Consider the following 24,162-nt stretch of genomic DNA (forward strand, 5'->3'; position numbering starts at 1 on the left):
AACATATACACAACATGGACGAATCTTACAATCACGCAGGCAAGCAAAAGAGACCAGCTACAAAATACCACTACTTGTTATTCTATTTATAAAAACAAAAAAGATACTTTAGGACCAGATATACATGACTCAAGGGGTAGAGCACCTGTCTAGCAAGCACCAGGTCCTGAGTCTAAACCTTAGAACCAACAAAATAAATACCTAGAAATCTAACCAGTGATGTGAGAAGTCAAAACAGTGGCCCTGCGCCAGTGGCTCATGACTAAACCTAGTTACTCTAAAGGCTGAGATCTTAGAATCGTGTTTCAAAGCCAGCCCCGGTCTCCCTGCAAGACTCATATTCAATTAACCATTCAAAAATCAGGAAGTGGAACTGTGGCTCAAAATGGTAGAGTGCTACCCTTGCGCAAAAGAGCTCAGGGACGGTGCCCAGGCCCCACAAAACAAAGCAAAACAAAAACAGCAACAAAGAAAAGGACCTCTTGTTCCCATTTCCTGGAGTTCATTTCAATAAGTATTATTTTACATGATCAGATGCACATAGGCATTGCACCTTTGTGTTCCTCTCCTAAGAATATCCTCCCTTCTCTCACTGTGACACACATCAGTTTTAAAACCTAGAAAGAATGAAAACACAATCAAATGTCCCTGAGGCATGAATGGATCCTGTCACTGAGACTGTTTGCGCACAAGCCCTCCAGCCGAATGCAGAGGAACAAACGGCCTTTTTTTTTTTCTTTTCCTGGTTCTGGGGCTTGAACTCTGGGCCTGAGTGCTGTCCCTGAGCTCCTTTTGCTCAAGAGTAGCACTGTACTGCTTGAGCCACAGTGCCACTTCCAGCTTTTTCTGTGATTAATTGGAGATGAGGCTAAACTCACTTTGAAACTAGGATTACAGGTGGGATTACAGAATTACACCTGGCACAAACAGCCTCTTATCCCCAAAGCAGGACACTTTCACCTGGATTAGAACGCCATACCACTTAGTTGATGGATTATGACATCTGTTTTCCTGGTTTCCCCTCCGAAAGGCTTGGAGCAGGAAGTCCTAAAAAAAATTAACGAATTAATATACACACATATACGTACATATACATGTATATGTGTGTATATGTGAATATATATGTAAAACGATGCTGCGCTGGGGATGTAGTTTCATGGTAGAGTGCTTGCCTACCATGTATGAGGCACTGGGTTTGGTCCTCAGCATCCCCCCAAAATAAACAAAAATAAAAATAAGGATACTGTCCATTTATCCACAGGTGAAGCAAATCATGGAAGAGGCTGTCACCAGGAAGTTTGTGCATGAAGATAGCAGCCACATCATTGCTCTGTGTGGTGAGTGAGAGGCTTAGGTCTGGTGGGGTGGGAGATGGGTCTAGAGCTGAGGATGATGCCTTCCTGAAGCTGGGAAAGATGAATCCTTAGGTGTACTACTCAAATCTTTAGCCACAAGTTTACATCAACCCCCAAAAAACTTGAATTCTCCTTGGGCCTTATTCAATTCAGTTAGATCTATTCAATTGGATCTTCAGGGCCTAAGAATCTATACATTTTCAGTTCCCTAGGATAATAGTTCTACAATTTTAGACACCTGAAGGGCTTGTTAAAACACAGGCCTGGCTCCTGGCCCCAGAGTATCTGATTCTAGTAGGTGTGGAGGTCACCTATTGCTGGGAGGTTCTTTTTTTTTTGGTGGTATTAGGGGGTTGAACTCAGCCTCACACTTGACTCCAGGACTCCATGCCATGACTCTAGCCCCTTTTTGCATTGATTATTTTCAAGGTAGAGTCTTCTTGAGTGCACTCCTCCTATTTGCACTTCCCTGTGTTGCTGGGGATGACAGGCATGCGCCAGTACACCCAGTCATTGAAAGAAGAAGTCTCACGAACTTTTCTTCCCTGTGCAAGCCTCACTCATTCTCCCCGTCTCTGCCTTCTGAATAGCTAGAATATAGGCTTAAGCTACCATACACAGCAAGAAAATCTGGATTTCCAACAAGCTCACAGATAGGGCTGATGTTGCCAGTCTAGGGACCATATTTTGAGAACCACTGCCTGAGGTAATTAAGAGTTGGGAACCACTGCTCTGATTTACCCTTCTTTGAACTTTAGAGGAAGATTGGTACATTGGGGATGCTTTCTACTTCCTATGACACATTTACTTTCTGAGTAGTTACATCATCCTTTTTGTTGTTGTTGTAATTGTTGGTCGTGGGGCTGGAATGCTGGGCCTGAATGCTGTCCCTCAGCTCTTCAGTTCAAAGCTAGTGCTCTACTACTTGAGCCACAGTGCCACTTCTGGTTTTCCTGTGGTTTTATTGGAGATCAGAGTCTCACAGACTTTCCTGCATGGGCTGGCTTTGAACTGCGATCCTCAGATCTCAGCCTCCTGAGTAGCTAGGATTACAGGTGTAAGCCACCAGTGCCCGGCTACATCATCTTAACTCTACATGCAGTAAAGTTAAGATGGATGCAGAAGTATATAAGCATTAGGCTAGGAGGGGTAGTCACAGTCTTCCATCCAAAAAAGGGGGAAATATCCATAAAACCTTCTCAATTTGTAGATTTTTGCATCTGTATCTCTATACACAGGATCTAACCAGGGGCTAATGCATGGCATGCATGCAGAAGGGATGCTTTTGATAATTATGTAGTGAGACAGCGTTGCCCTACCCATGAGTCCAGCCACAAATACTTGCTGAAAGCTCCAGATTATATAATCTGTAATTCCTGTGTTCCATACAGGGAAATGGCAATGACAAGGTGGTCAAGTCTCTGCCTCAGGAACTTATATTCTGTTGAGAGAGACAAGAGAACAAATGTACAAAAGAGACATGTCAGGTGATTATAGGTATAGCAATAAGAACTACAAAAGAAAATAGATACGAGGGAGTGATTTTGGAGGCAGCCAGTGAGCTGAGACCAGGTGTTCTGGAGTTTGAGCTCTGGTGTTCTGTGTACCACTTACATTATCTTGGATAAGTTTCTTCTGTCAACCTTTTGTGTGTGTGTGTGTGTGTACACGCATGTGTGCGTATGTGTGTGCGCACCAGTACTAGGGCTTGAACTAAAGCCTGGACACTGTCTCTTAGCTTTTTTGCTCAAGGCTGGTATATTACCACTTGAGCCACAGCTCCACTTCTAACTTTTTGATAGTTAATTGGAGATAAGAGTCTCAAAGCACTGGTGGCTCACGCCTGTAATTCTAGCTACTCAGGAGGCTGAGATCTGATGATCTCGGTTCAAAGCCAGCCCTGGCAGGAAAGTCCGGGAGACTCTTGTCTCCAATAAACCACCAGAAAACTGGAAGCGGTAGAGCACTCGCCTTGAGCTGAAGAGCACAAGGACAGCACCCAAGCCCAGAGTTCAAGCCCCACGACTGACAAAAAAAAAAAAAAAGAGTCTCAAAGACTTTGCTGTCCAGGCTTTGAATGGTGTTTTTCAGATCTCAACCTACTGAGTAAGTAAGATTTCAGATGTGAGCCACTGGTGCCTACCCTTATTTTTTTTCTTCCTTCCTTCCTTTCCTCCCTCCCTCCCTCCTTCCCTCTCTCCCTTCCCCTTTCCCCTTCCTCCTCCCCTCTCCCTTCTTCACTCCTTTCCCTCCTTCCCTCTCTCCTGTCTCCTCCCTCTCTCTCTCCCTCCCCTCCCCCCTTTTCTTTCTTCTAGTCCTGGGTCTTGAACTCAGGGCTTAGGTGCTGTACCTGAGCTTTTCTACTGAAGGTTAGTGCTCTACCAGTTGAGTCACAGCTCCACTTCCAGCTTTCTGGTGGTTATCTGAGAGTCTTCAGGACTTTCTTTTCTGGGCTACATAAGCCAGGTACCAGTGGCTCACATCTGTAATTTTAGCTACTTAGGAGGCTGAGATCTGCATATTGTGGTTCAAAGCCTGCCCAAGCAGGAAAGTTTTTGAGACTCCTATCTCCAATTAACCACTTACAAAAAAAGCCAGAGATGGAATAGTGGTGGAGCACTAATTTGGGGCAAAATAAAGCCCCGGGACAGTGCTTAGGCCCTGAGTTCAAACCCCAAAGAGGTTAGCTCACAGAGAGAGAGGGGAGGAGGGAGGGAATGAAGGAAGGAGGGAGAGAGAGAGGGGGAGAGAGGGAGAGGGAGGGAGAGAGAGAGAGAGAGAGAGAGAGAGAGAGATCCGAGGCAGTGCTTTTTATATGGGAATTTTGTTGATGACTGTGAATGTCTCCAGCACTGTAAGAACAGAAAATGTGTTGCTTTCTCCTCTGGATGTTGAGATTGGAGGTTGGCTCGCAGGATTTAGGTTCCCATCATCTCCTTTTTCAGTATATTTCCCCAGTTCTATGAGGTGATCATGTTCGTAACCTGATCTCACCTTTTCTCAGGACCACCTGTGCTGGGGGGGAAAAAAAAAAAAAAAGCTTGCCAGTCTCTAGTAAGTACTCTGGAAGAGCTTTAGAATTCTTCTTTCCAGCTGTGCCATGTCGCTTTGCTATCATTGCCAGAAGGGATCTGCAGGTGGCCCAGTTATACATGGCTTGGTGTTTGGCTTTGTCAAAGCACACACTCTAAAGAAAGCAGAAACAAAGAGCACAAACAACTTGTACACGGATGCCATGGATGGGTATGGATGGGAGCTGAAGGAGAAGGTATTGGAGGAAGACAAGCGGAAGAAAAGCTGATGCTGTCTGTCCCACACTCAGGCTCAGGCTGTTTGGGTGAGAAACAACTGTCAGCTGTCCTGTGATTGGTCCAAGAGCCCTTGGGAAGCAGTGGAGCTTTCACTTTCATCTCTTACCTGGAAGCTTGGGGTTCTTTCCGGAAGGCTAGGAGATCATACTCTAAAGGAATGTGCATGTTTTTGATGTTGTTGTTCTGTTTTGTTTTTACTATCAGTTAAGTTTCAGTTGCTGAAATAGAACAAGGCCCTCAAGTCTCCAGCGTTGTGAGCTCAGACCAGAGAGAAGAGCCCTGTTCTGTTGGTCTTCAAAAGATAGCTCAGGGCCAGCAGTACAAACTTAAATGTCTATAGGCCTAGACAGAGAAGTTTCCACAAGCTAAGCTGACCAGATGTGAAATAGGAGGCAGTGGCAGAGACTGAAAGTGACTTGGATAGAGTTGCCCTATGGGAAGGGAGACAGCCATGATCCCCCTATGGGGGTATGGACCCAGGTTTCCCATGGTCTCTATTTTATAAGAAAAAAACAGAAGTGCGGGATTTTTTTTTAAATAAAACTTCTCACTGTGTAAATGCTGACAACTAATTGCCATTAAAAAAATGTGTGGGCCAGACAAAAGGCATCTGTAGGCCTCTGCCAGTTTCCTGCCTCTGCTTTGGGCTCAGTACATAGTTACTGAGGAGACCATGAACAGGAGGGGTTGCCAACAGCACCAAGCCAAGGCAGCTGGGACACTGGCAACTCTCCCCCCACCCCTCAAAAAAATTCTTGTACTTTGTCAAAATTGGTGTTCCAAATAACATTAATTGATATTCTGAATTTGGGCTCAAAACAAGGTTGATTTAAAGCAATGATTATCAGGTTTTTTTCTCCATCTGCAAGCTGCTTCCATGCAGTAGAATTATAAGCAGGATTCTTAGGGGGAGAGGGAGGGAGAGTCTAGATATGTATTGAATGAAAATGACACCCTCCAGCTTTTTAGAGATTCTGATATACCCATCTCCCTCACGCTGGGAAATGTTTGGGAATGCATTTTTATTCTGAAGGAGATTCAGATGAATACTGGATTTGTACCATTTGTACTGTTTTCCTACCCTTGTCCAGAATTTCGCTTTGTTCTGGGAGGAGTGGGATTTCATAAAATATGCATGATATGGTCAGGGTCAGAGTGAAGTCAGGGTAAACTAGTCTAACAATAGAGTGACTGCATCCTTGGAGCTTTTAACTCCATGCTTTCCCTCTGTTCTAGGAAAAGGAGAACTAGGTGGTGACTGAGGACTCAGACCTAGGCAAGAACTTCCTTAGGATACTGATATTTGGGTTATGCTGGGTCCTACTTGTGATCCTAGCTACTCAGGAGGCTGAGGTATGAGGATCAAGGTTTGAAGCTAGCTCAAGCAGACAAGACTTTTATCTCTGATAAACCAGCAAAAAGCCACAAGTGGGGCTACCCTCAAGTGGTAGAGCACCAGCCTTAGGCAAAAGGGCTAAGAGATAACACCTAAGATCTGAGTTCAGATTCCCAGTACCAGTATGAAAAAAAAAATCAGGGTTAGAAGTCTTGCTCAAGTGGTAGAGCTCCAGAACAAGCAAGCAAGCAAGCAAGCAGAGTAAACACATGACTTGAGTTCAAACTCCAGTACTGATATCTATATATCTATATGTACAGATAGATAGATAGATAGATACCTGAAGCAAGCTTCCTGGAGGGCTCTAGAAACAGAACCAGAATCCCTGAGTGGCATGGATGTAGCTCTAGTGGTGTTCTAGCATTCATGAGGGCTTAAATTCAGTCCCTAGAACTAAAGAGGAGACAGCCAGACAGATGGACAAACCCAGGAATATTGTGGCCAGACTTCTGGTTATATTAACTAAGGAGTAGGTCAAGAGGCAGGACTGACAAGAAAGGTGCATTTGTTCAGTATTTGCTGTGGCTGTCCCTAAAATTGTCTATCTAGGAGTCAGTCAGGCCCTGCAAGTAGAAAGTTTCCTTGTGAGGAAGCTTTGGTAGCAAACGTGGTATCCACATGTACTGTTCCTGCCTCTCAGACCACAGAGTGTGGCTGCAGTGCTGCTCAGCTGAGGCACCAAAGATGGACTTAAACCACCATAATAGAAAAGAGAAGAGAGATCTTTAATAACCCCCTTACTCTGTGTGTGTGTGTGTGTGTGTGTGTGTGTGTGTGTGTGTGTGTGTGTGTGTGTGTGTGACTAATGTTTAAACTCAGGGTCTGGGCACTGTCCCTTAGCTTTTCCACTAAAGGTTGGTGTCCTACCACTCAAGCCATACCTATACTTCTGGCTTTTTGTTGATTAATTGGAGATAAGAATGTCACAGGAATTTTCTGCCTGGGTTGCCTTCGAACCACGATCTTCAAATTCAGCCTCCTGAGTAGCTAGGATTACAATTATGAGCCACCAATGCCCAGCTGATATCCCCCCCCCCTTTTTTTTTAATTCTTGAGGCTGGGAAGATGGCTCAGTGGTAGAGTGCCTGCCTTGCATGCATGAGGCCCTGGGTTCGATTCCTCAGTGCCACATAAGCAGAAAAGGCCAGAAGTGGCTCTGTGGCTCAAGTGGTAGAGTACTAGCCTTGAGCTGAAGAGCTGAGGGACAGCGCCCAGGTCAGAGTTCAAGCCCCATGACCGACAAAAAAAAAAAATCTTAAGATCTCATGCATAGCAAGTATAAGGTCCTGAATCAAAGCTGTGGCACCACAAAAGGAAAAATAAAAATACTATTAAATCAGTGCTTCATGTTTTTCCTGTGGCTTACAAACTTCACTCTCACACCCTCCTGCATCCCTGCCTCCCGTGGAGGTGCTTTTAACATGTACAAGGGGACAGAGCACTCAAGAACAGAGTGCAACAGAAAATCATCCCAAGTTCTGCCTTTGAATCCTGCATATAAAATAGTCATGTGTGGGGCTAGGAAGGTGGCTCAGTGGTAGAGCGCATGCCTTGCATGCCAGAGGCCCTGGGTTCGATTCCTCAGCACCACATAAGCAAAAAGAAAAAAGCTGGAAGTGGTGCTGTGGCTCAAGTGGTAGAGCGCTAGCCTTGAGCTGAAGAGCTGAGGGACAGCGCCCAGGCCTAGAGTTCAGGCCCCATGACCGGACCCAAAAAAAAAAAAAGAAAATAGTCATGTGTGTGCTTAAAAGAGGCTGTCCATTGAAAGATCTGAGGTAAATTCAGGTAGCCTAGCATCAAAGCTTCTCTGAGCCTGTCCTCCCTGTGATCAGCCCTTGGTCTACTCTATTCTGAATGGACACTGAAGTTGAACTTAACCTTTGGTTAAGGAGTTCTGGCTGGCAGAGTTGGCTCTCAGATTCAATGTCTTCCTTCTCATACTACTGCCAGCTCCCAGGGATTGAGGGGTTACTGGGCCCAACCAGCTTAGCCTTTTCCTCACCAGTTTCCTGCCCCTCCAGTGTTTAAAAGGGTCATCTTAAAGGTTGCTTCAGGCTGAGGGTGCACTGTCACAGGAGACAGGGGTGGAAAAATATCAGAGGTAGGAAAAATATCAGGCTTTATTAACCTTCCTGTTGCTAAGCAGCTTTCATTAGTTCTGCCCCACAGCGAGGTCCTCTGGGTAATGGCAAGAGATGCTAATGAGCTGGAAGAGCAGCAGGTGCCACGGGAGGCTTACATCCCACCTGGGATATTACAACCACAGATGTTCCAGTACATTCTGAGAAAAAGTCCAGACAATTTTCAGCATATCTCTTTTTTCAGTAAAAGGGATTCCTTCTCACCTGTATTCAGTGAATAATTCATTCTCAGACTAGCTCTTCTGCTGTCCATCCAGAAATGATCAAGTAGGAAGGAACTAGCTCCCCACCCCCTGTGCAAAGTAGGGGAGGGGCCATGGCTGAGGGCATGTGGTATGACTTGTAGCTAGGATATTGGGGATCCAGACAGACCCAAGTTCATACCCTGGCCTTGTCACTGAGAATGCTATTTGCTCATCTATTTAATCATCTTTGATTCTATCCCAAAAAAGTAGATATGAGGATTGGAAGACCCATGCAGGTCTAGGAGGTATAGCTCAGTTGCAGAGCACTTGCCTAGTATGGGTGTATATGTGAGGCTCTAGGTTCCAGCATCTCAAAAGTTTTTAGTAGGGAAAAGAGAATGAGAGGAGAAAAAAAAGAGGATAGCAAGTATGGATCATTTTCTTGAGAAATTTTATTTAAAGGGGTACAGCTAAATGGGACAATACCCAGATAGGATGCAGGACCAAGGTAGGTAGTGTGTTTTCAAGTTGTAAAAGTTATAAAATGTTCATATTTATTTTTTTTATTTTTTTGGGGGGAGGTCCGGTCGTGGGGCCTGAACTCTGGGCCTAGGCGCTGTCCCTCAGCTCTTCAGCTCAAGGCTAGCACTCTACCACTTGAGCCACAGCACCACTTCCTGCTTTTTTCTTTTTGCTTATGTGGTGCTGAGGAATCGAACCCAGGGCCTCAGGCTTGCAAGGCAAGCGCTCTACCACTGAGCCACCTTCCCAGCCCAAAATGTTCATATTTAAATGAGAAGTATCTTTTTTTTTTTTTTTTTTTTTGCCAGTCCTAGGGCTTGAACTCAGGGCCTGGGCACTGTCCCTGAGCTTCTTTTGCTCAAGATTAGCACTCTTTTTTTTTTTTTTTAATTTTATTTTATTTTATTTGAGAACATACTGTACAGAGGGGTTACAATTACATGGGCAGGATAATGCATACATTTCTTACCAAGCATTGCAGCCTCCTCCTTTGTTTACCTTTCACCTCCCTTCCCAGCCTTCCCCCTCCCCCCCAAAGATTAGCACTCTTACCACTTGTGCCACAACACCACTTCCAGCTTTTTCTGTTTATGTGGCTGAGGAATCGAACCCAGGACTTCATGCATGCTAGATGAGCACTCTGCCACTGAGCTATCTTCCCAGCCCAAGAAGTAGCTTAAGCGAGAAAATTGGAAGATAAAGGAAAGAGAAGGGTCATTTACTGGAGTTCTTGGCTAAGTGAGAGGTTCTGGGTTCCCGTGTTTAAGGCCCGAGTTTCAGTGACCTGTGAGAAGAGCACAGCACTACCTGATCATGGTAGTGCTGGGGATGCTTGTGAGCACAGGGTGCATGGTACCAGTGCTTCCTGACCCCCTTCAACATGCAGGCTGCCATCAAGAAAACTTTTGTACCTTTCATGTGCAATTGCTTTCTGTCATCTGGCATCTATTGAGGCAAGACATGTTATCTTCCCTAATTGCAACAAAGCAAAGGAAGGTTAGTGATTTGTACAGTGAAACGGCTAGTAAGGAGAGGAGCCAGTGGCTGAACTTTGGGCCAATTGTCTTGGCCCAAAGTCTTTGCTGCTCAGGATCAATGTGCCCCTGAGGACTATCCAGGAGTGGAGCCTGGAGGAGTGGGGACACTGCTGAGGAGTTGGCATTTGGGCAAACTCAGCTCAGTCATTTAGTGGGGCTAAAGTGTCCAGAGATACCTGGGAGTCAGCGAGTCCTTTGTTAAACTGAGTGAATGTGCTCAGGCCTCTGTCTACTGTGTGAGAGGCTGGGCCTGGCTCAGTTCCTTCAGAAACCACTGTGAGCCTTCTGCCTGCAATCCCTGCCCCACACCCCCAGGAGAACAAGGAAAATGAGTACGTGTGGCAAGACTTGTTTACCCTCACCTTCGTCCAGAATATCAGGCCAATTATCTCTTCACGGTCAAGGTCTAGATGGGAAGAATACTTTCTTATTTTGAGATTGAACAAGGCTGAATGCACACCAGAGTGGAAGCTAATAACCAGTGTGGGCTGAGAGGAAAAGCCCTTTCTGTCTATAGTAGAAATGCTCATTCTGAGTGGTCAGTACCTAACTCTGGGTGGGTGTGAATTGCCAATCAGAGAAGAAAGGTGATGCCTCTTTGTTCCTCCCATCAGTAGCCCAAGACATTCAGCTTTTGAAAACTCTACTCTGGGGGCTGAGACGGTGGCTCAGTGGTAGAGCGCTTGTTTTGCATGCCTGAGGCCCTGGGTTCAATTCCTCAGCACCACATAAGCAAAAAGAAAAAAAGCCGGAAGTGGCGCTGTGGTTCAAGTGGTAGAGTGCTAGCCTTGAGCTGAAGAGCTGAGGGACAGCGCCCAGGCCCAGAGTTCAGGCCCCACGACCGGACCCAAAAAAAAAGAAAAGAAAACTCTACTCTGAGTAGTGCCCTATTCAGTCATCCATGCTGACTATACTACTCACACTTTCCTACTTCTGGTTCTCTATGGAAACCACCATGGAACTCCCCCATTGCACAGATGGTAGCTGGGAGTAAAGGTGAGACTGAGCCACATGTCAGGAAGCTACACTTTTGCCATACCTTTTCTCCTCCATCCACAACCCTCCTGGAAGACTGTCTTAGGCTTAGCTTCATGTCAGGATGTGCAAGCTATAGGGGGCTTTGTCCCTGTACCTCAGCCAAATTTGGCCAGTCCTCTGAAGGCTGTTCAGTGAGTCCCACTGTTACTAGGATAGTTACTAGGCTCTTTGGCTACAATTTTGAATATAGATGTATTTGCATATGAGATGCAAGATGGAATGAGGAACCTACCTAGACTGCACCTTGTAGAAGCCCCCTAGGACACCTTCCCAACCACTGCAGCATTTCCTGGCAGCAGCTCTAGTTTCAGTTTGTGGTTTTTGTTGTTGTTGTTGTTGTTTTCACCAGTCCTGGGGCTTGAACTCAGGGCCTGGGCATTGTCCCTGAGCTTCTTTTGCTCAAGGCTGGCACTCTACCACTTGTACCACAGTGCCACTTCTGGCTTTTTCTGTTTAATGTGGTACTGAGGAATTAAACCTAGGGCTTCATTCATGCTAGGCAAGCATTCTACCATTAAGCCACATTCCCAGCCTCAGTTCATTTTTGTAAGCTCCTAAGATACCTGAGTTTATTCTAGCCAATGGGATTATTGTCCCTGCCCCACTCAGGTTACCACTATTGCCCTAAGCAGGTGCTGACTAGGGAATCAAGCTATTTGGAAGATCCTATTTGTTTGAAGAAAACCTGGCATCACCTCATGTTAGGAACTCTTATAGTGCCCCACCTACTAAGTCACTATAACTAATTTTTGTTGTTGTTGTTGGTCGTGGGGTCTGAACTCTGGGCCTGGGCTCTGTCCTTCAGCTCTTCAGCTCAAGGCTAGTGCTCTACCACTTGAACCACTTCCGGCTTTTTCTGTTTATGTGGTGTTGAGGAATCGAACCCAGGGCCTCAGCATGTGAGGCAAGCACTCTACCACTCCTTCCCAGACCCTAACTAAAATTTTTAAACTGATATTTACCTCATTCTAAAATCAAGACTGTATAAAAGATACAAACCTAATATGCCTTTCTCTAGTCCCATTCATCATGCACTTCCCTTCTGCTTATTATGTCCCACATAGATGTGTGTGTGTGTGTGTGTGTGTGTGTGTGTGTGTGTGTGTTGATTCTGGGGCTTGAACTCAGAGCCTGGGCACTATCCCTGAGCTCAAGACTAGTACTCTACTACTTGGGCCACATCTCCACTTCCCACTTTTTGGTGGTTAATTGGAGATAATTTATTTTTATTTTTATTTATTTATTTTTTGGCTGGTCATGGGGCCTTAACTCTGGGCCTGGGCACTGTCCCTCAGCTCTTCAGCTCAAGGCTAGCGCTCTACCACCACTTGAGCCTCAGCCCAGGACCTCATGCATGCAAGGCAAGCACTCTACCACTGAGCCACCTTCCCAGCCCTGGAGATAAAATTTTAATGGACTTTCTTGCCCAAGTTGGATTCATATTGTGATCTCAGATCTCAGCCTCCTGAATATGTAGAACTACAGGCATGAGCTCCCAACTAGAGGATTTTTTGTTGTTGTCATTGTTGTTTGATTTTTGGTTGGTCATGGGGCTTGCACTCTAGGCCTGAGCGCTGTCCTTTGTTCTTCAGCTCAAGGCAAGCGCTCTACCACTTGAGCCACATCACCCACTTCCCGTTTTCTGGTGGTTTTATTTGAGATAAGTGTCACGGACTTTCCTGCCCAGGCTGGCTTTGAACTGCGATCCCCAGACCTCAGCCTCCTGAGTAATAGGATTACAGTTGTGAGCTACCGGTGTCCATCTAGAGGTTGTTTTTTTTTTATAACCATAATTAAAAAGATCATAATCTTTGTAAATCCACCCATTTTGTTACTAACAGATGACATGCAGTCACACTGTCCTGCTTTGGGAAAACTTGCCATCATCAGTTCCTAGAGAGCATTTCATTGATTTTCAGAGTTGCACAAGATTCTACCATGTGAATCTACCATATTGACCTAACCTGACTCCAATTTTTTTTGTTGTTGTTGTTGGTCGTGGTGCTTGAACTCTGGGCTTGGGCGCTGTCCCTGTGCTCTTTAGCTCAAGGCAAGTGCTCTACCACCTAAGCCACAGCACCACTTCCTCCAATTTTTTTTTAACAGTACTGAGGTTTGAACTCAGGACTTTACACTTACCCTTATAGGCTTTTTACCACTTGAACCACAAATCCAACCCAATCTGACCCCTATTGATAGACAAGTGGGTGTTATTAATCATTTGCTGTTACACATATAATCAGTTCAGTTACATCTGTAGGAAAAGTTCCAGAAGAGAGGAGTTGCAGGGACTGAGGTTATCTGCTTCATTGATAGAGCCAAATTTCCAAATATGTGTTTAACCATCCAGCCCTCCCATCAACCTTGTACAAGCAGATTCAGCAGCTTTCCATGTCCCTTCCATCTCTGTGTCCTTGATGTCTCCAGTCTGTACTGGGCTATTGGAATGATTAAGTCAGCCTATGAAGAGTTGGAGTGAGGGCCCTATAGGATTTCAGTAGCACTGCGGTCTCTAGCCTCAGGTAGCATTTGTTAAGCTCCATAACTTAACGGGCTTGAAGGGTATGTCAGAAGGTAGTGGGTCTGGGGGCTAGTCTGAGCCTGTAATTACCAGGCTTTACTTGAGAAGATGGCATCAGACCTTTCGGTGGTGGGAGGGGGTGTTCATGGCCAAGTGCTGAAGTTAAATTTAGCTATGTTCCTGCCCACTCAGAGCTGCTGTTCTCTGAGTCTTTCTGCCAGTGGAATGGGATGGATGACAGTGGAAGAGGTACCCTGAGCTCCTCTGGTCCAAACTCTGAAGGCAATGGGAAGATCAGTGTGGGCAATGAGAGGATCATTCTTGTTAAGTCCTGTCTCTTTGTTTTCATTCATTTGTCCAGACCTTTCCACCCAATCCAGTGCTAGTTCATGTTTTTGTTCCATCAGTGAGCCAAGTGGTAAATAAGGTTGTCACCTTGTGGTCCATTCAGAGAGTACTGGACCCACTGAAAGGGGGCGGGGGGGGGGGGGGCGAGTGGGAGGGACTTGAAACCTCCATGACCGAGGGCCCAGGATCCAGATAGCTCAACAGGTTAGCAAGCAGGTAGGACTGGACAGCTTAGAACTTTATCTCTGTGGCAATCTCCTCCATGCCCTTCACCCTGCAGGTAGGGTCCTGGTGGCAGATCAAGTACAGAAAGAGGAGTAAGGCCCTAGATGTCTGCTTAGTGCCCTGGCCTTATGTTAAGAGAGAAAATAAGCATATGTTTTTAACAAAGTTCCCCCTGGGGAAGGGAGCTTGATGGCCCCTGTTCAGTCTGAATGTGAAAAGCCTTTCCCAGAAGGGTATGTTCAGAACAACATTGGATGTTGTTGCCAATGGCTCTTTAGACAGTTCTGAATGTAGTATTCACTATATATTGGAGCTAGAGGGGAAGAGAGAGGGAGGGAGAGGTTAGTTTTGCATCTTTGAGTTTTATTCAGTGGGAATGTTTGGGTTTCTCCTAAACTCAAAAGTGTTAGAGAAGGAGTTACAGAAAGACATGGATTCTCTAACAAGAAAAAAAAAATCAACTCACTGGGCTCTGTTGGCACATTCCTGTGCTCCTAGCTACTCAAAACCAGGCCAGGCATGAAAGCCTGTGAGACTCCAATTAATCACCAAAAAGCCAAAATTGAGCTGTGGCTCAAGCTTTTGCACACAATGCCTAGGCCCTGAGTTCAAGCCCCAGACCCTCCCCGTCCCCACATACAAAAATAAAGTCAACTCACCCATTCTAGAACATGTCAATAATTTACATACAATTTAAACATAATTTTCAGACTGCCTTTGGAGCTCAAGAAACCCATCCACAAGCCTCCTTAGGATAATAATTCTCCATTGTTAATATTATTATTACTTATGCCTACATGTTGACACAGGACAATACTTTTTGTTGCATTTGCTGATTTTCCTGAGGTTACCACCATGGGAACAGGAAAGAACATTGCGTAGTTTCAAATATCACTGGTGAAGGGAGGTATGGAAGTAGGCCAAAAACATCTGGCACAATAGATCCCTTGCAAAGTGGAGGGTGAGAGGGATTTCTCCTTCCCCAGACAGGACGTGGCATTTTGCCTGGGTTTCACAGAAGGAACTCAGGAGCCGTGGGGTGAGCAGAGGGTTGGGCGAGATGTTTGGGTTTCCCTCAGCACTCCTTTAGTGCAGTAATTGCTGAGGATTGCTTCTTCTCACTCTCAAGAGAGAACCCCCTGCTTCTGCTGAGAGGTTGGCTGAGAGAGCCAGTGAGGCCAAGCAGGGTGGCCACTCCCATCTCCCAGCCTGGCTGCATTTGCAGTCGCCTGGGGAAGGTGGCAAGGCTAATGACTCATTATCCCTGCAATTAGTCACATCATGGAGGCACATGATGCCCCGTAGGCCTGGTGCCACCTGCTGCCACAAGGCTCTGTTTAGTGTGGCTTCCCTCTCCATCTAGATAAGGATTCAACTTCAGGAAATGATTACTGCCTTCCCACAGATGTAACACACCCATAGCTGCAGCAACCCGGACCCAAGAGTCACTGTCCTATACATGCCAATGTACAAGACCTCCAGGGACCAGTGCAGACTATGGGGAGGATTGTGTGGACACTAGAGCCATAGATCTCCCCACTTGTCTTACGCATGCATGGGACGTGCCAATTATATGTGACCACACCACAGCCTTTCCAAGGCCTTCAAGGCCTGAGCAGGACACTCTCAGAGGCAGTGGCCTGCCTGTTTTCCTCCCCTAGGGTACTGTCACCAAGCCAGCCATCCTCCAGGTGGGCCTCAGGTCCTCTCTCTCCCTTTTGGACTTCCCCTGACCATGAGGTTATTTTATAGGGCAGCAGTGACTGTCATTTGCTCAAAGGCAGAACAAAAGCTTAGGAAGTCTGTTTTCAGTAATTACTTTCTAAGGGTAGTTGCCTATCCCAACAGTGCTAGTCAAAGTAAACTTGAAAGAAAACAAAAAACAACACAAACTTGATGACTTCAGTCCCCCAGATTTAAGAGAGCGCTATAGGCCCCAGGGGGCACCCTGTGATCATGTGATACATCTGGATCCTGCATTTGGGTCCTGCCACACCTGGCTCTTACTGACTGGATATAGAATAGGCTCAGAACAGGGAGAGTGGCAGTCAGGAAATGACATAATTCCAGTACCTTCTGAGAGCCATAACCTGCATAATCCATCTCATGTAGTGTCCCATACCAGTCCTAAGAAGTCTAGGGCTGGGAATGAGGCTCAGTGGTAGAGTGCTTGCCTAGCATGCATGAAGCCCTAGGTTCCATTCCTCAGTACCACATATACAGAAAAAGCCAGAAGTGGTGCTTTGGCTCAAGTGGTAGAGTGCTAGCCTTGAGCAAAAGAAGCTCAGGGATAGTGCCCAGGCCCTGAGTTCAAGCCCCAGGACTGGCCAAAACAAAACAAAAACAAGCCAGGCTCATGCCTGTAATCTTAGCTACTCAGGAGGCTGAGATCTGAGGATCACAGTTCAAAGCAGCCCAGGTAGGAAAGTCCCTGAGACCCTTATCTCCAATAAACCACTAGAAAACCGCAGTGACACTGTGGCTCAAGCGGTAAAGTGCTTGCCTTGAGCTGAAGAGCACACGGACAGCGCCCAAGCCCCGAGTTTTCAAGCCCCACGACCGACAAAAAAAAAAAGTCTTTCCCAATTCGTGGATGATAATACAAGGCTTGAAACATTGAATAATCACTTACCCAGCCTTTCCAAAAGCAACGAATTGCTCCACCAACTTCAGCCTCTGGTCTGTCTCTAGCACTATTCACCCAGCCTGGCTTTAGTCATGGCCCAACATTTTTAGAATCCATATGTGCCCTGGGACAATCACTGCTCTTTCCCACCAAATCTTACTTTCTTTCCTGTGGGGTCTCTGGGCTAAGTAGGATACAGATGGAGAGATTAAATGTCCCCCCTAAAGTATGAATGAATGAAGGGGAACCCTCCCAGCATGGATGAGAGAAATCTCACTCTCAGCTGCTATACTCATCAATAATCCAGGGGCCAGTGTCAGGTCGATCTCTGCAGTGGCTTTATCAATATTTCAGCTCCTCTAGAACCTGGTTCCTTAGCAACCACATCACTAAGCTTTCCAGGGAAGGCACTGGGCCACGTGCTATCTGTATCCCCACCCTGTAGGTACTGCCCCTGCTTGTCCTTATGGTCAGTTAGAACTACTCATACCACCCCAGTGGGTAGCTTTGGTCCTCACAGCCCACCTGGGGTGATGCTATTTACCAGATATGAAAGAGGAACTACAATGGCACAAAACAGCCACAGCTCTTGTAGGTCCACCCTAAGTGGGGACAGAGGAACAAGAAGGTAAGGTTTCGAAGGAGGTCAGAGGATGCTTCCCCAGCCTTCCTCTTCCCCTAATTGTAGCATAGGTCATGGCCTGCCCTTGGCCTTGCCCTTTCCTACCTCTGTACAGTCATGGAAAAGAGGGATGTCCCCCACTTACCTAGGCTCAGGTGCTATTTTCTCTCGTGGCCCAGGTGCAGTGGAGGCTTGCCTCCTGCATCAGCTGAGACGTCGAACTGCTGGCTTCCTGCGCAGCGACAAGATGGCAGCTCTGTTTACCAAGGTGGGGAAGACATGCCCTGTGGCTGGGGAGATTTGTCACAAGGTACAGGAGCTGCAGCAACAAGTAGAGGGCAGGTGAGCTGTGGACTAGCCCCTTCTCACCCTCAGCATCTTTCCTTCCATTTGGCATTTGCTGCTTCCTGGACAGCCTATGTGAAGGTTGGCTTCTAGGCCCAGGTCTTGTATTGCTCCCATGAGGGACCAGCTTGAGTGTGTCCAGTCCCACTCCTTCACCTCTCTACCTTCATCCAGGGACTGTCTCAGCTCACCAGTCCCCACATCTAGTGCCACCAACTTGGGGTTTACCCCTGGACCATTATGCTCCTGAAACCCTTACCCCTCTTTGCAGGAAATCCTCTGGAGGTGGCCCTGAGGCTCTGCGGAAACAGGCCTCAACCAGTGGGAAGGCCCCAGCCCTCAGCCCTCAGGCCTTGAAACACATATGGGTACGCACAGCACTCATCGAGAAAGTTCTGGACAGGGTTGTGCAGTACCTGGTGGAAAACTGCAGGTGACTGCCCTATCCTCCATCCAAACTCTCCCCCCTTCCCAGCCTACCTCCTGCACAGGCCTCAGCCCACTCTTCTACCCTTCACAGTCCCTGGCAGCTAGGCATGCCTGTACCTCCCCTTTTAGCAATTCCAAAGCTCTGACCTCACCAGAAACCCCACAGAGCTCCATGCTGTGGATTCACTCCTCCTTGAGTGACATCTCTTCCGGGTGAGCCTGATTGACTAACCTGGACTCAGTCCATGTACCCTGGCAGTGACCCTGTCCATCTGTCCTCCTGGCAGCAAGTACTACGAGAAAGAAGCATTACTGGCAGATCCTGTGTTTGGCCCAATCCTGGCCTCTCTTTTAGGTGAGCCTGAGCGGGGTTAGTGAGGTGAGGAACAGGTGGTAAGGAGCCCCATCTAAGTTAATCATCCCTGTCTCCACAGTGGGACCCTGTGCCTTGGAATACACAAAGCTCAAGACAGCTGATCATTATTGGACTGACCCCTCTGCTGATGAGCTGGTCCAGAGACACCGTATCCGAGGTCCCCCCAATCGCCAGGATTCCCCTGCAAAGCGCCCAGCCCTGGGGGTGGGTGTCTCCCTACCCATTTCAGGCTATACCTATGGGCCTACAAGGAGAGAAAACTTGCCCCAAAGCAGTGGCCACCTAGAAGAGCCTTCTGTCCACACTACCACTTGCCTAAATTCTGGGAGCCCATGCTTGTCCTTGGCTGGGAATCAGAGGCTACCTAAGAGCAAACTATGGCTCACACCTATAATCCTAGTTACGCAGGAGGCTGAGACCTGAGGATTGTGGTTTGAAGCCAGTGCAGGCAGGAAAGCCCATGGATTCATATCCAATAAACTATTAAAGGGGCTGGATGTAGCTCAGTGGCAAAGTGCTTGCCTAGTAAATATCCTGGGCTCAATCCCCATCAATCCTAGTACCAAAAACCAAAAGACAAAATTAAAAAAGTAAATTGTCAAAAGAGCCGCAAGTAGAGCTATGGCTCAAGTGGTAAAGTACTACCTTGAGCAAAGCAAGCTGAGGGTCAGCACCTAGGCCCTGAGCTCAAGCCCTAGGACCAGCTCACACACACACACACATACACACACACAAATACAAACTGGGGCTCACGAGGGAGGGTGGGCATGGAAGCCTGAGGGTTTTCAGGTCCTAAGCCTGACTTCCCAAGGCCAGGGGCTGAGCTGTGGCTTTCCTGGCAGATCCGGAAGCGGCATTCTAGTGGCAGCACATCAGAGGACAGGCTAGCTGCCTGTGCCCGAGAGTATGTGGAATCCCTGCATCAGAACTCAAGAACGCGGCTGCTCTATGGCAAGAACAACGTGCTGGTTCAGCCGGTAGGAAGGCTTAATGCCTCCCCCCTCCCCTTCAGTCTCCCTCTGAAGGTCCACATCCAGAAGCCTCTAGCCACAAGATGTTTCTTACCTAAGGAGCTTGACCAGAGAACAAGAAAGGCAGCCCTCCCTCCACCTCGCTGTCTCCTATGACTCACGCCCAGCCTGCAGTTGGCAGGAGCCAGGGATGACATCTGCTATAGCTAACTGAGAACTAGGCTGTCCAGGGGCAAAAATGGCAGCCAACAGGCAGGGTAAATGTCCAGTGTAGATTTGGCTGGGCCAGGACACACCTGGCATCCAGGAGGCTGATAGAGAAAATGGCACCAGGCCAACCAGGAAGAGAAGATACCCAGGCAGGCTGTGTGGCTTCCTGTTCACACTTGCTTCTGCCCAGCCTGTAGCTCAGGACCCCAGAGCTGGCCTGGCCTGGCCTCCATCTTCTGCTTTTTTCCCTGGGCCATCCTGGGAGTCTCCCCACCACTCATCGTCTCTTTTTTCTGTTGCCTTTTCCCTGTAGAAGGAAGACATGGAGGCTGTCCCTGGTTATCTCTCCCTGCACCAGTCTGCAGAGAACTTAACTCTGAAATGGACCCCCAACCAGCTCATGAACGGGACTTTGGGGGACTCTGAGCTGGAAAAGAGGTGGGGGTTTGGCACTTGCTCCCAGGCCTCAGGGAAATAATGGGAGACTTGGTCACAAGGACGGAAATGGAGAGACTCAATCTGCTCCAGGGAGGCAAGCCTCACTCCTTATCCCAATGCCAAGAATTACAGCGTGAAGCTGCCTGGAGGGATTCCCAAGTCCTCTAAGACTGAGGCTGGCCTGGCTGTGGAGAGTCATGCTCAAGCCAAGCTCTAAGCAGCTGAGACAGACAGTCTCTGTGCCAGAGGACAGCATGGGGCTCAGAGGGACAAGGCTGGCTGAAGTCATTACTCAGCTCTAGACCATCCTGTCTTCAGGAAAGTTTTAAGAGGTGCTAGGACTAGGTGACAAAGTAGGCAGATGGTGGGTCTTAGGACACAGTAACACCAGACTGGTTCCTTTTCAGTGTTTACTGGGACTATGCCCTGGTGGTACCCTTCAGTCAGATTGTCTGCATCCACTGTCATCAGCACAGTAAGTCTGTTTGTCCCTGGCAGAGGAGTGGGAGGGTAGACATTCTTCTCCCCATTGTGCACTATGCATCAAGACTCTTTAGGTCTCTCCCACTGTCCCTATTAATTAGTCAGTGTATTAATTGATTAATTCATTCATTTTGTGGTGCTGGAGATTTTAATCCAGGGTCTTGTACATGTGTCCTACCACTGAGCCACATCCCTGGTCCTCCTGCTGTCCCTGTTAAAAAAGCCAATGGGCCAGCCTGGCTGTCCTCCTAACCAGCCCGTGCAACCTAGCCAAGGAGTTATGGTGATGGGCAGGGAGGTCTCAGGTGGCCTCACTCAACCACGTTCACCCCCTCCCCCCCAGAGAGTGGTGGCACACTCGTGCTGGTGAGCCAGGATGGCATCCAGAGGCCGCCACTGCACTTCCCACAGGGAGGACACCTGCTATCCTTTCTGTCCTGTCTGGAGAATGGGCTGCTGCCTCGAGGACAGCTTGAGCCCCCGCTGTGGACCCAGCAGGGAAAGGTACCTCAGGGCAGGGGGGTTCTGGGTGCAGGGCTGGGTGAAGGAAGGTACCTCCCTTCCTTTCCCCACAGAGAGTTCTTAGGAGCTGCTTTGGGTGGGACTTTGCTCTGGGCAGGCTGACCACCCCCTCACTCTGCAGGGTAAGGTGTTCCCCAAGCTACGAAAACGCAGCAGCATACGATCCGTGGACATGGAAGACTTGGGCATGGGGCGGACCACAGACTACGTGTTCCGGATCATCTACCCTGGGCACAGGCATGAGCACAGTGAGTGTCCCAAACTTCCTCCATGGAGGAGGAGAGAGCTGTTCAGGAGGTGGGACAGCACCACATCATCCAAGAGGGTAGCAGACAGGGTCCTCTGGCCAGGCCAGATTAAGAAGTTCATCGCTCTGCCTCCCCATCGGACCTTTTACCTGTCCTCCTTTGGAAAGCCTGCCTCCCATCTGCTTAGTGGTCCTTCTTATCTCTTCACCCAGAACCTCTTGGCTCAGTAGACCCAGGCATCACTGTGTAAGATTCTTAGACATCTTTTCATGCCTCAGGGGGAAAAATGTAGAGGGACTAGAAATAGAGAGTAGCAAACCCTCAGTCCCTCGTTAGCCACCAGATGTCTGCCAGGCTCCCAGGAAGCAACATGGGCAGGGGATTTGCACTTTTTGGATAGTGCAAATTGTTCACTGAGCCTTCCTCATGCAAGCTCCTGAGGAGACAAGGTTTGGCCTGAGCAGGATGCATCTGGAGGGTGAGACTTGGGTCTTACATATGGAGGGCTGGACCCCTGAAGGCACCGGGTTCTCATGCATCCTGCCTTGCGCTGGACACACACCTCCCAACCTGAAGGTCTGTTGATATGTTTGTAATAACACCAGAGTTTCCTTTCTAGTCAGAGTGCTGCTGCTACTCAGGGTTTTCTTTGAACTAGATTCAACGTTTCTTGAAGATAAAAGTGAGGGAATTTGCCATCTCAGAACACTTACTGCCAGCCAGACCACCTGCTCCCTACAGTTCCTAACAGGTGCCAGAAAATTGTCAACAAGTGTGTCTGGTTTGGCAGGCAAATGACCAAGCTGCAGACAAATCCTCCCAACAGTCTTGGAGGGCACAAGGTTTCGAGGATCCCTTGTTCCTCCCAGATGTACCTGACAAAGAGACATCTTAAGCCAGAATGGGTTTGCAAACCCAACACTTAGTCTCAGGCTGATGCACAGTTTAGATTCTTTGGTCTCTGCTTCCCCCTCTTCAATCACTGACCTTTCCCTTTCTGGTCACTTCATTTTTAAGGACTGCTTCAATCTTGAGGGAAATCCTGAGTGCTTGATGCAGAAACTCAGCTGAGTGACTCAGGCTCCCTTAGGGTGGCTCTGGGGAAACCCTGAGAGGAGAAGGTTGAATTTATAGCCTCAAAAGAGAGATTTATCCCCAAAGTCTTCAGATTCAATGCAGCCTGACCATGGCAGGAGCTGGAGAATGATCAGGATTTGTAATCCTGCCCAGGTTTGGCCAGGGATGGTAAGCGCCTGAGCTGCTAACCTGCCCCATATAGTCCCTGTCTTTCACACATACAGACTCAGTTGCCTCTCTTCTGTTCTTCCTGGAGAGGATCCCTCCAAAGAGTAGCGCTCTGGGGCTCTCCCAATCCCTCACCTTCTTCCGTACTCATCTAGTAATCACCGGAAGGTTCCCAGACCCCCTTCACCAGGGTCCTCATGCCTCTGCCTCTCTCGCTATTTTCTTTGAGCAGTCACTATTAACTACCACCACCTAGCGGCCAGCCGCGCGGCCTCGGTGGACGATGATGAGGAAGAGGAGGATAAACTACACGCGATGCTCTCAATGATCTGCTCGCGGAACCTCACAGCTCCCAATCCGATGAAAGGTTTTTATCCCTCCCCACTCCCTGACTCACCTCATCCTCCACCCCACCCCCTGGGCCCACCTGCCACCCACCACAGGGGCTCAAACAGCAGTGTTGGCATTAGGGGACTCGCACCTAGGGTGTTTTCCTTCTGTCAGGATACTGATCAGGGAGGGCGGAAGGAGTCTGGACAGGTGCTGCCCAGAAAAAGGATCATTCAGAGTAAGTGACACTGGTTATAAGAAGGGAGCTTCATGCTTCGAGGGAAGAAGAGCCACTGAGGGGAGCCAGTGATTATCTGATTGCCCCTCATGGGCCTCAGCCTTTTGTTCTTCTGGCCTTCATGCTGGAAATGCCAGGCAGTAGTAGTCTCTTTCTTTCTCTCTGCTGATTTGGGAAGGCCAGTCCCAGCCACCTCCCTGTGCTTCTGACTTCTGACTTCACAGAAACAGGCCAGAGGTACTAGGCTCTTCTAGAGCAAGGGTAGAGGTTGGAGAGTTCAAGCAAGAGGTGAAGGCCACCTCAGGGCTTAGTTTTTCCAGCATACCTAAGGGCTTTAGAAAGTAAGGCCTGGTGCTCTAGCATGAAGCCTAGAAATATCTCTGTGGGCTGTCCAAAAAGGAACACAGCTTAGGGCATGTCAGCTGAATTTCTTGTCACAGATATGCCTCTGGCACACAGTATGGGCTACGTGATACTTTTTGTTTTTTGGAAGCTCAACATTCTCTCTGGCACCCGGTTCTGTGCCAAGGATACCACACCAGTGTATTCCCATCTCATGGACCTCAGAGTCATTGGAAATGGCACAGCAGTATCCACAACTAGCAGTTTTTCTCTATCCACCACCTGTTTATCTATTTTTGCACAAGTGTAGGTGGGTGGAAAGGCAGTCCTACTCTATGGAGATCCAGCAGCCTAGAATCCTTTGAGGATAAGGAAGGGACACATGAGGAAAGGCTGGTCAGCTGAAGCCTGCTCTCTTGGAAGTTAGAGAACTTTACCATCCCCATCTACTTCCATGACGGAATTAATTGTGTCTCCCATTTCCCCTGTCCCTGTAGAGGGAGCCTCAGAATCTGTAACACTCCTCTTATACGTCTACAAAATTCTGCTAAGGAGTACTATTCCTTAGCCCAACTGCTTGACCACAAGTGACGAGCCTCTCTATCCCTGCCAGTCAGACCCATGACTTAGAACACACCTGCACCCCTCAGCCAACCCT

At 47.9% G+C, this 24,162-nt stretch overlaps 1 protein-coding gene across 2 annotated transcripts in view; it reads left to right on the forward strand.

The window, feature by feature from the left end:
- Positions 1-24,162, forward strand: part of Sgsm2 (small G protein signaling modulator 2) — a 40,073-nt gene that overhangs the window by 4,737 nt on the left and 11,174 nt on the right. The window contains exons 2-12 of one of the 2 annotated variants that reach the window (XM_042670864.1): positions 1,262-1,337; positions 17,507-17,669; positions 17,944-18,105; positions 18,389-18,456; positions 18,536-18,681; positions 19,320-19,454; positions 19,972-20,096; positions 20,504-20,571; positions 20,923-21,083; positions 21,223-21,349; positions 22,827-22,961. In XM_042670864.1, the coding sequence (XP_042526798.1) occupies positions 1,262-1,337; positions 17,507-17,669; positions 17,944-18,105; positions 18,389-18,456; positions 18,536-18,681; positions 19,320-19,454; positions 19,972-20,096; positions 20,504-20,571; positions 20,923-21,083; positions 21,223-21,349; positions 22,827-22,961 (1,366 nt within the window). The remainder of the gene's footprint in view (positions 1-1,261; positions 1,338-17,506; positions 17,670-17,943; positions 18,106-18,388; positions 18,457-18,535; positions 18,682-19,319; positions 19,455-19,971; positions 20,097-20,503; positions 20,572-20,922; positions 21,084-21,222; positions 21,350-22,826; positions 22,962-24,162) is intronic. The other variant, XM_042670872.1, reaches the window with a different exon arrangement.

The sequence above is a fragment of the Dipodomys spectabilis genome, unplaced genomic scaffold, assembly GCF_019054845.1.
Source record: "Dipodomys spectabilis isolate Male_0828 unplaced genomic scaffold, ASM1905484v1 ptg000018l, whole genome shotgun sequence".
In the NCBI taxonomy this organism is placed as follows: Eukaryota; Metazoa; Chordata; class Mammalia; order Rodentia; family Heteromyidae; genus Dipodomys; species Dipodomys spectabilis.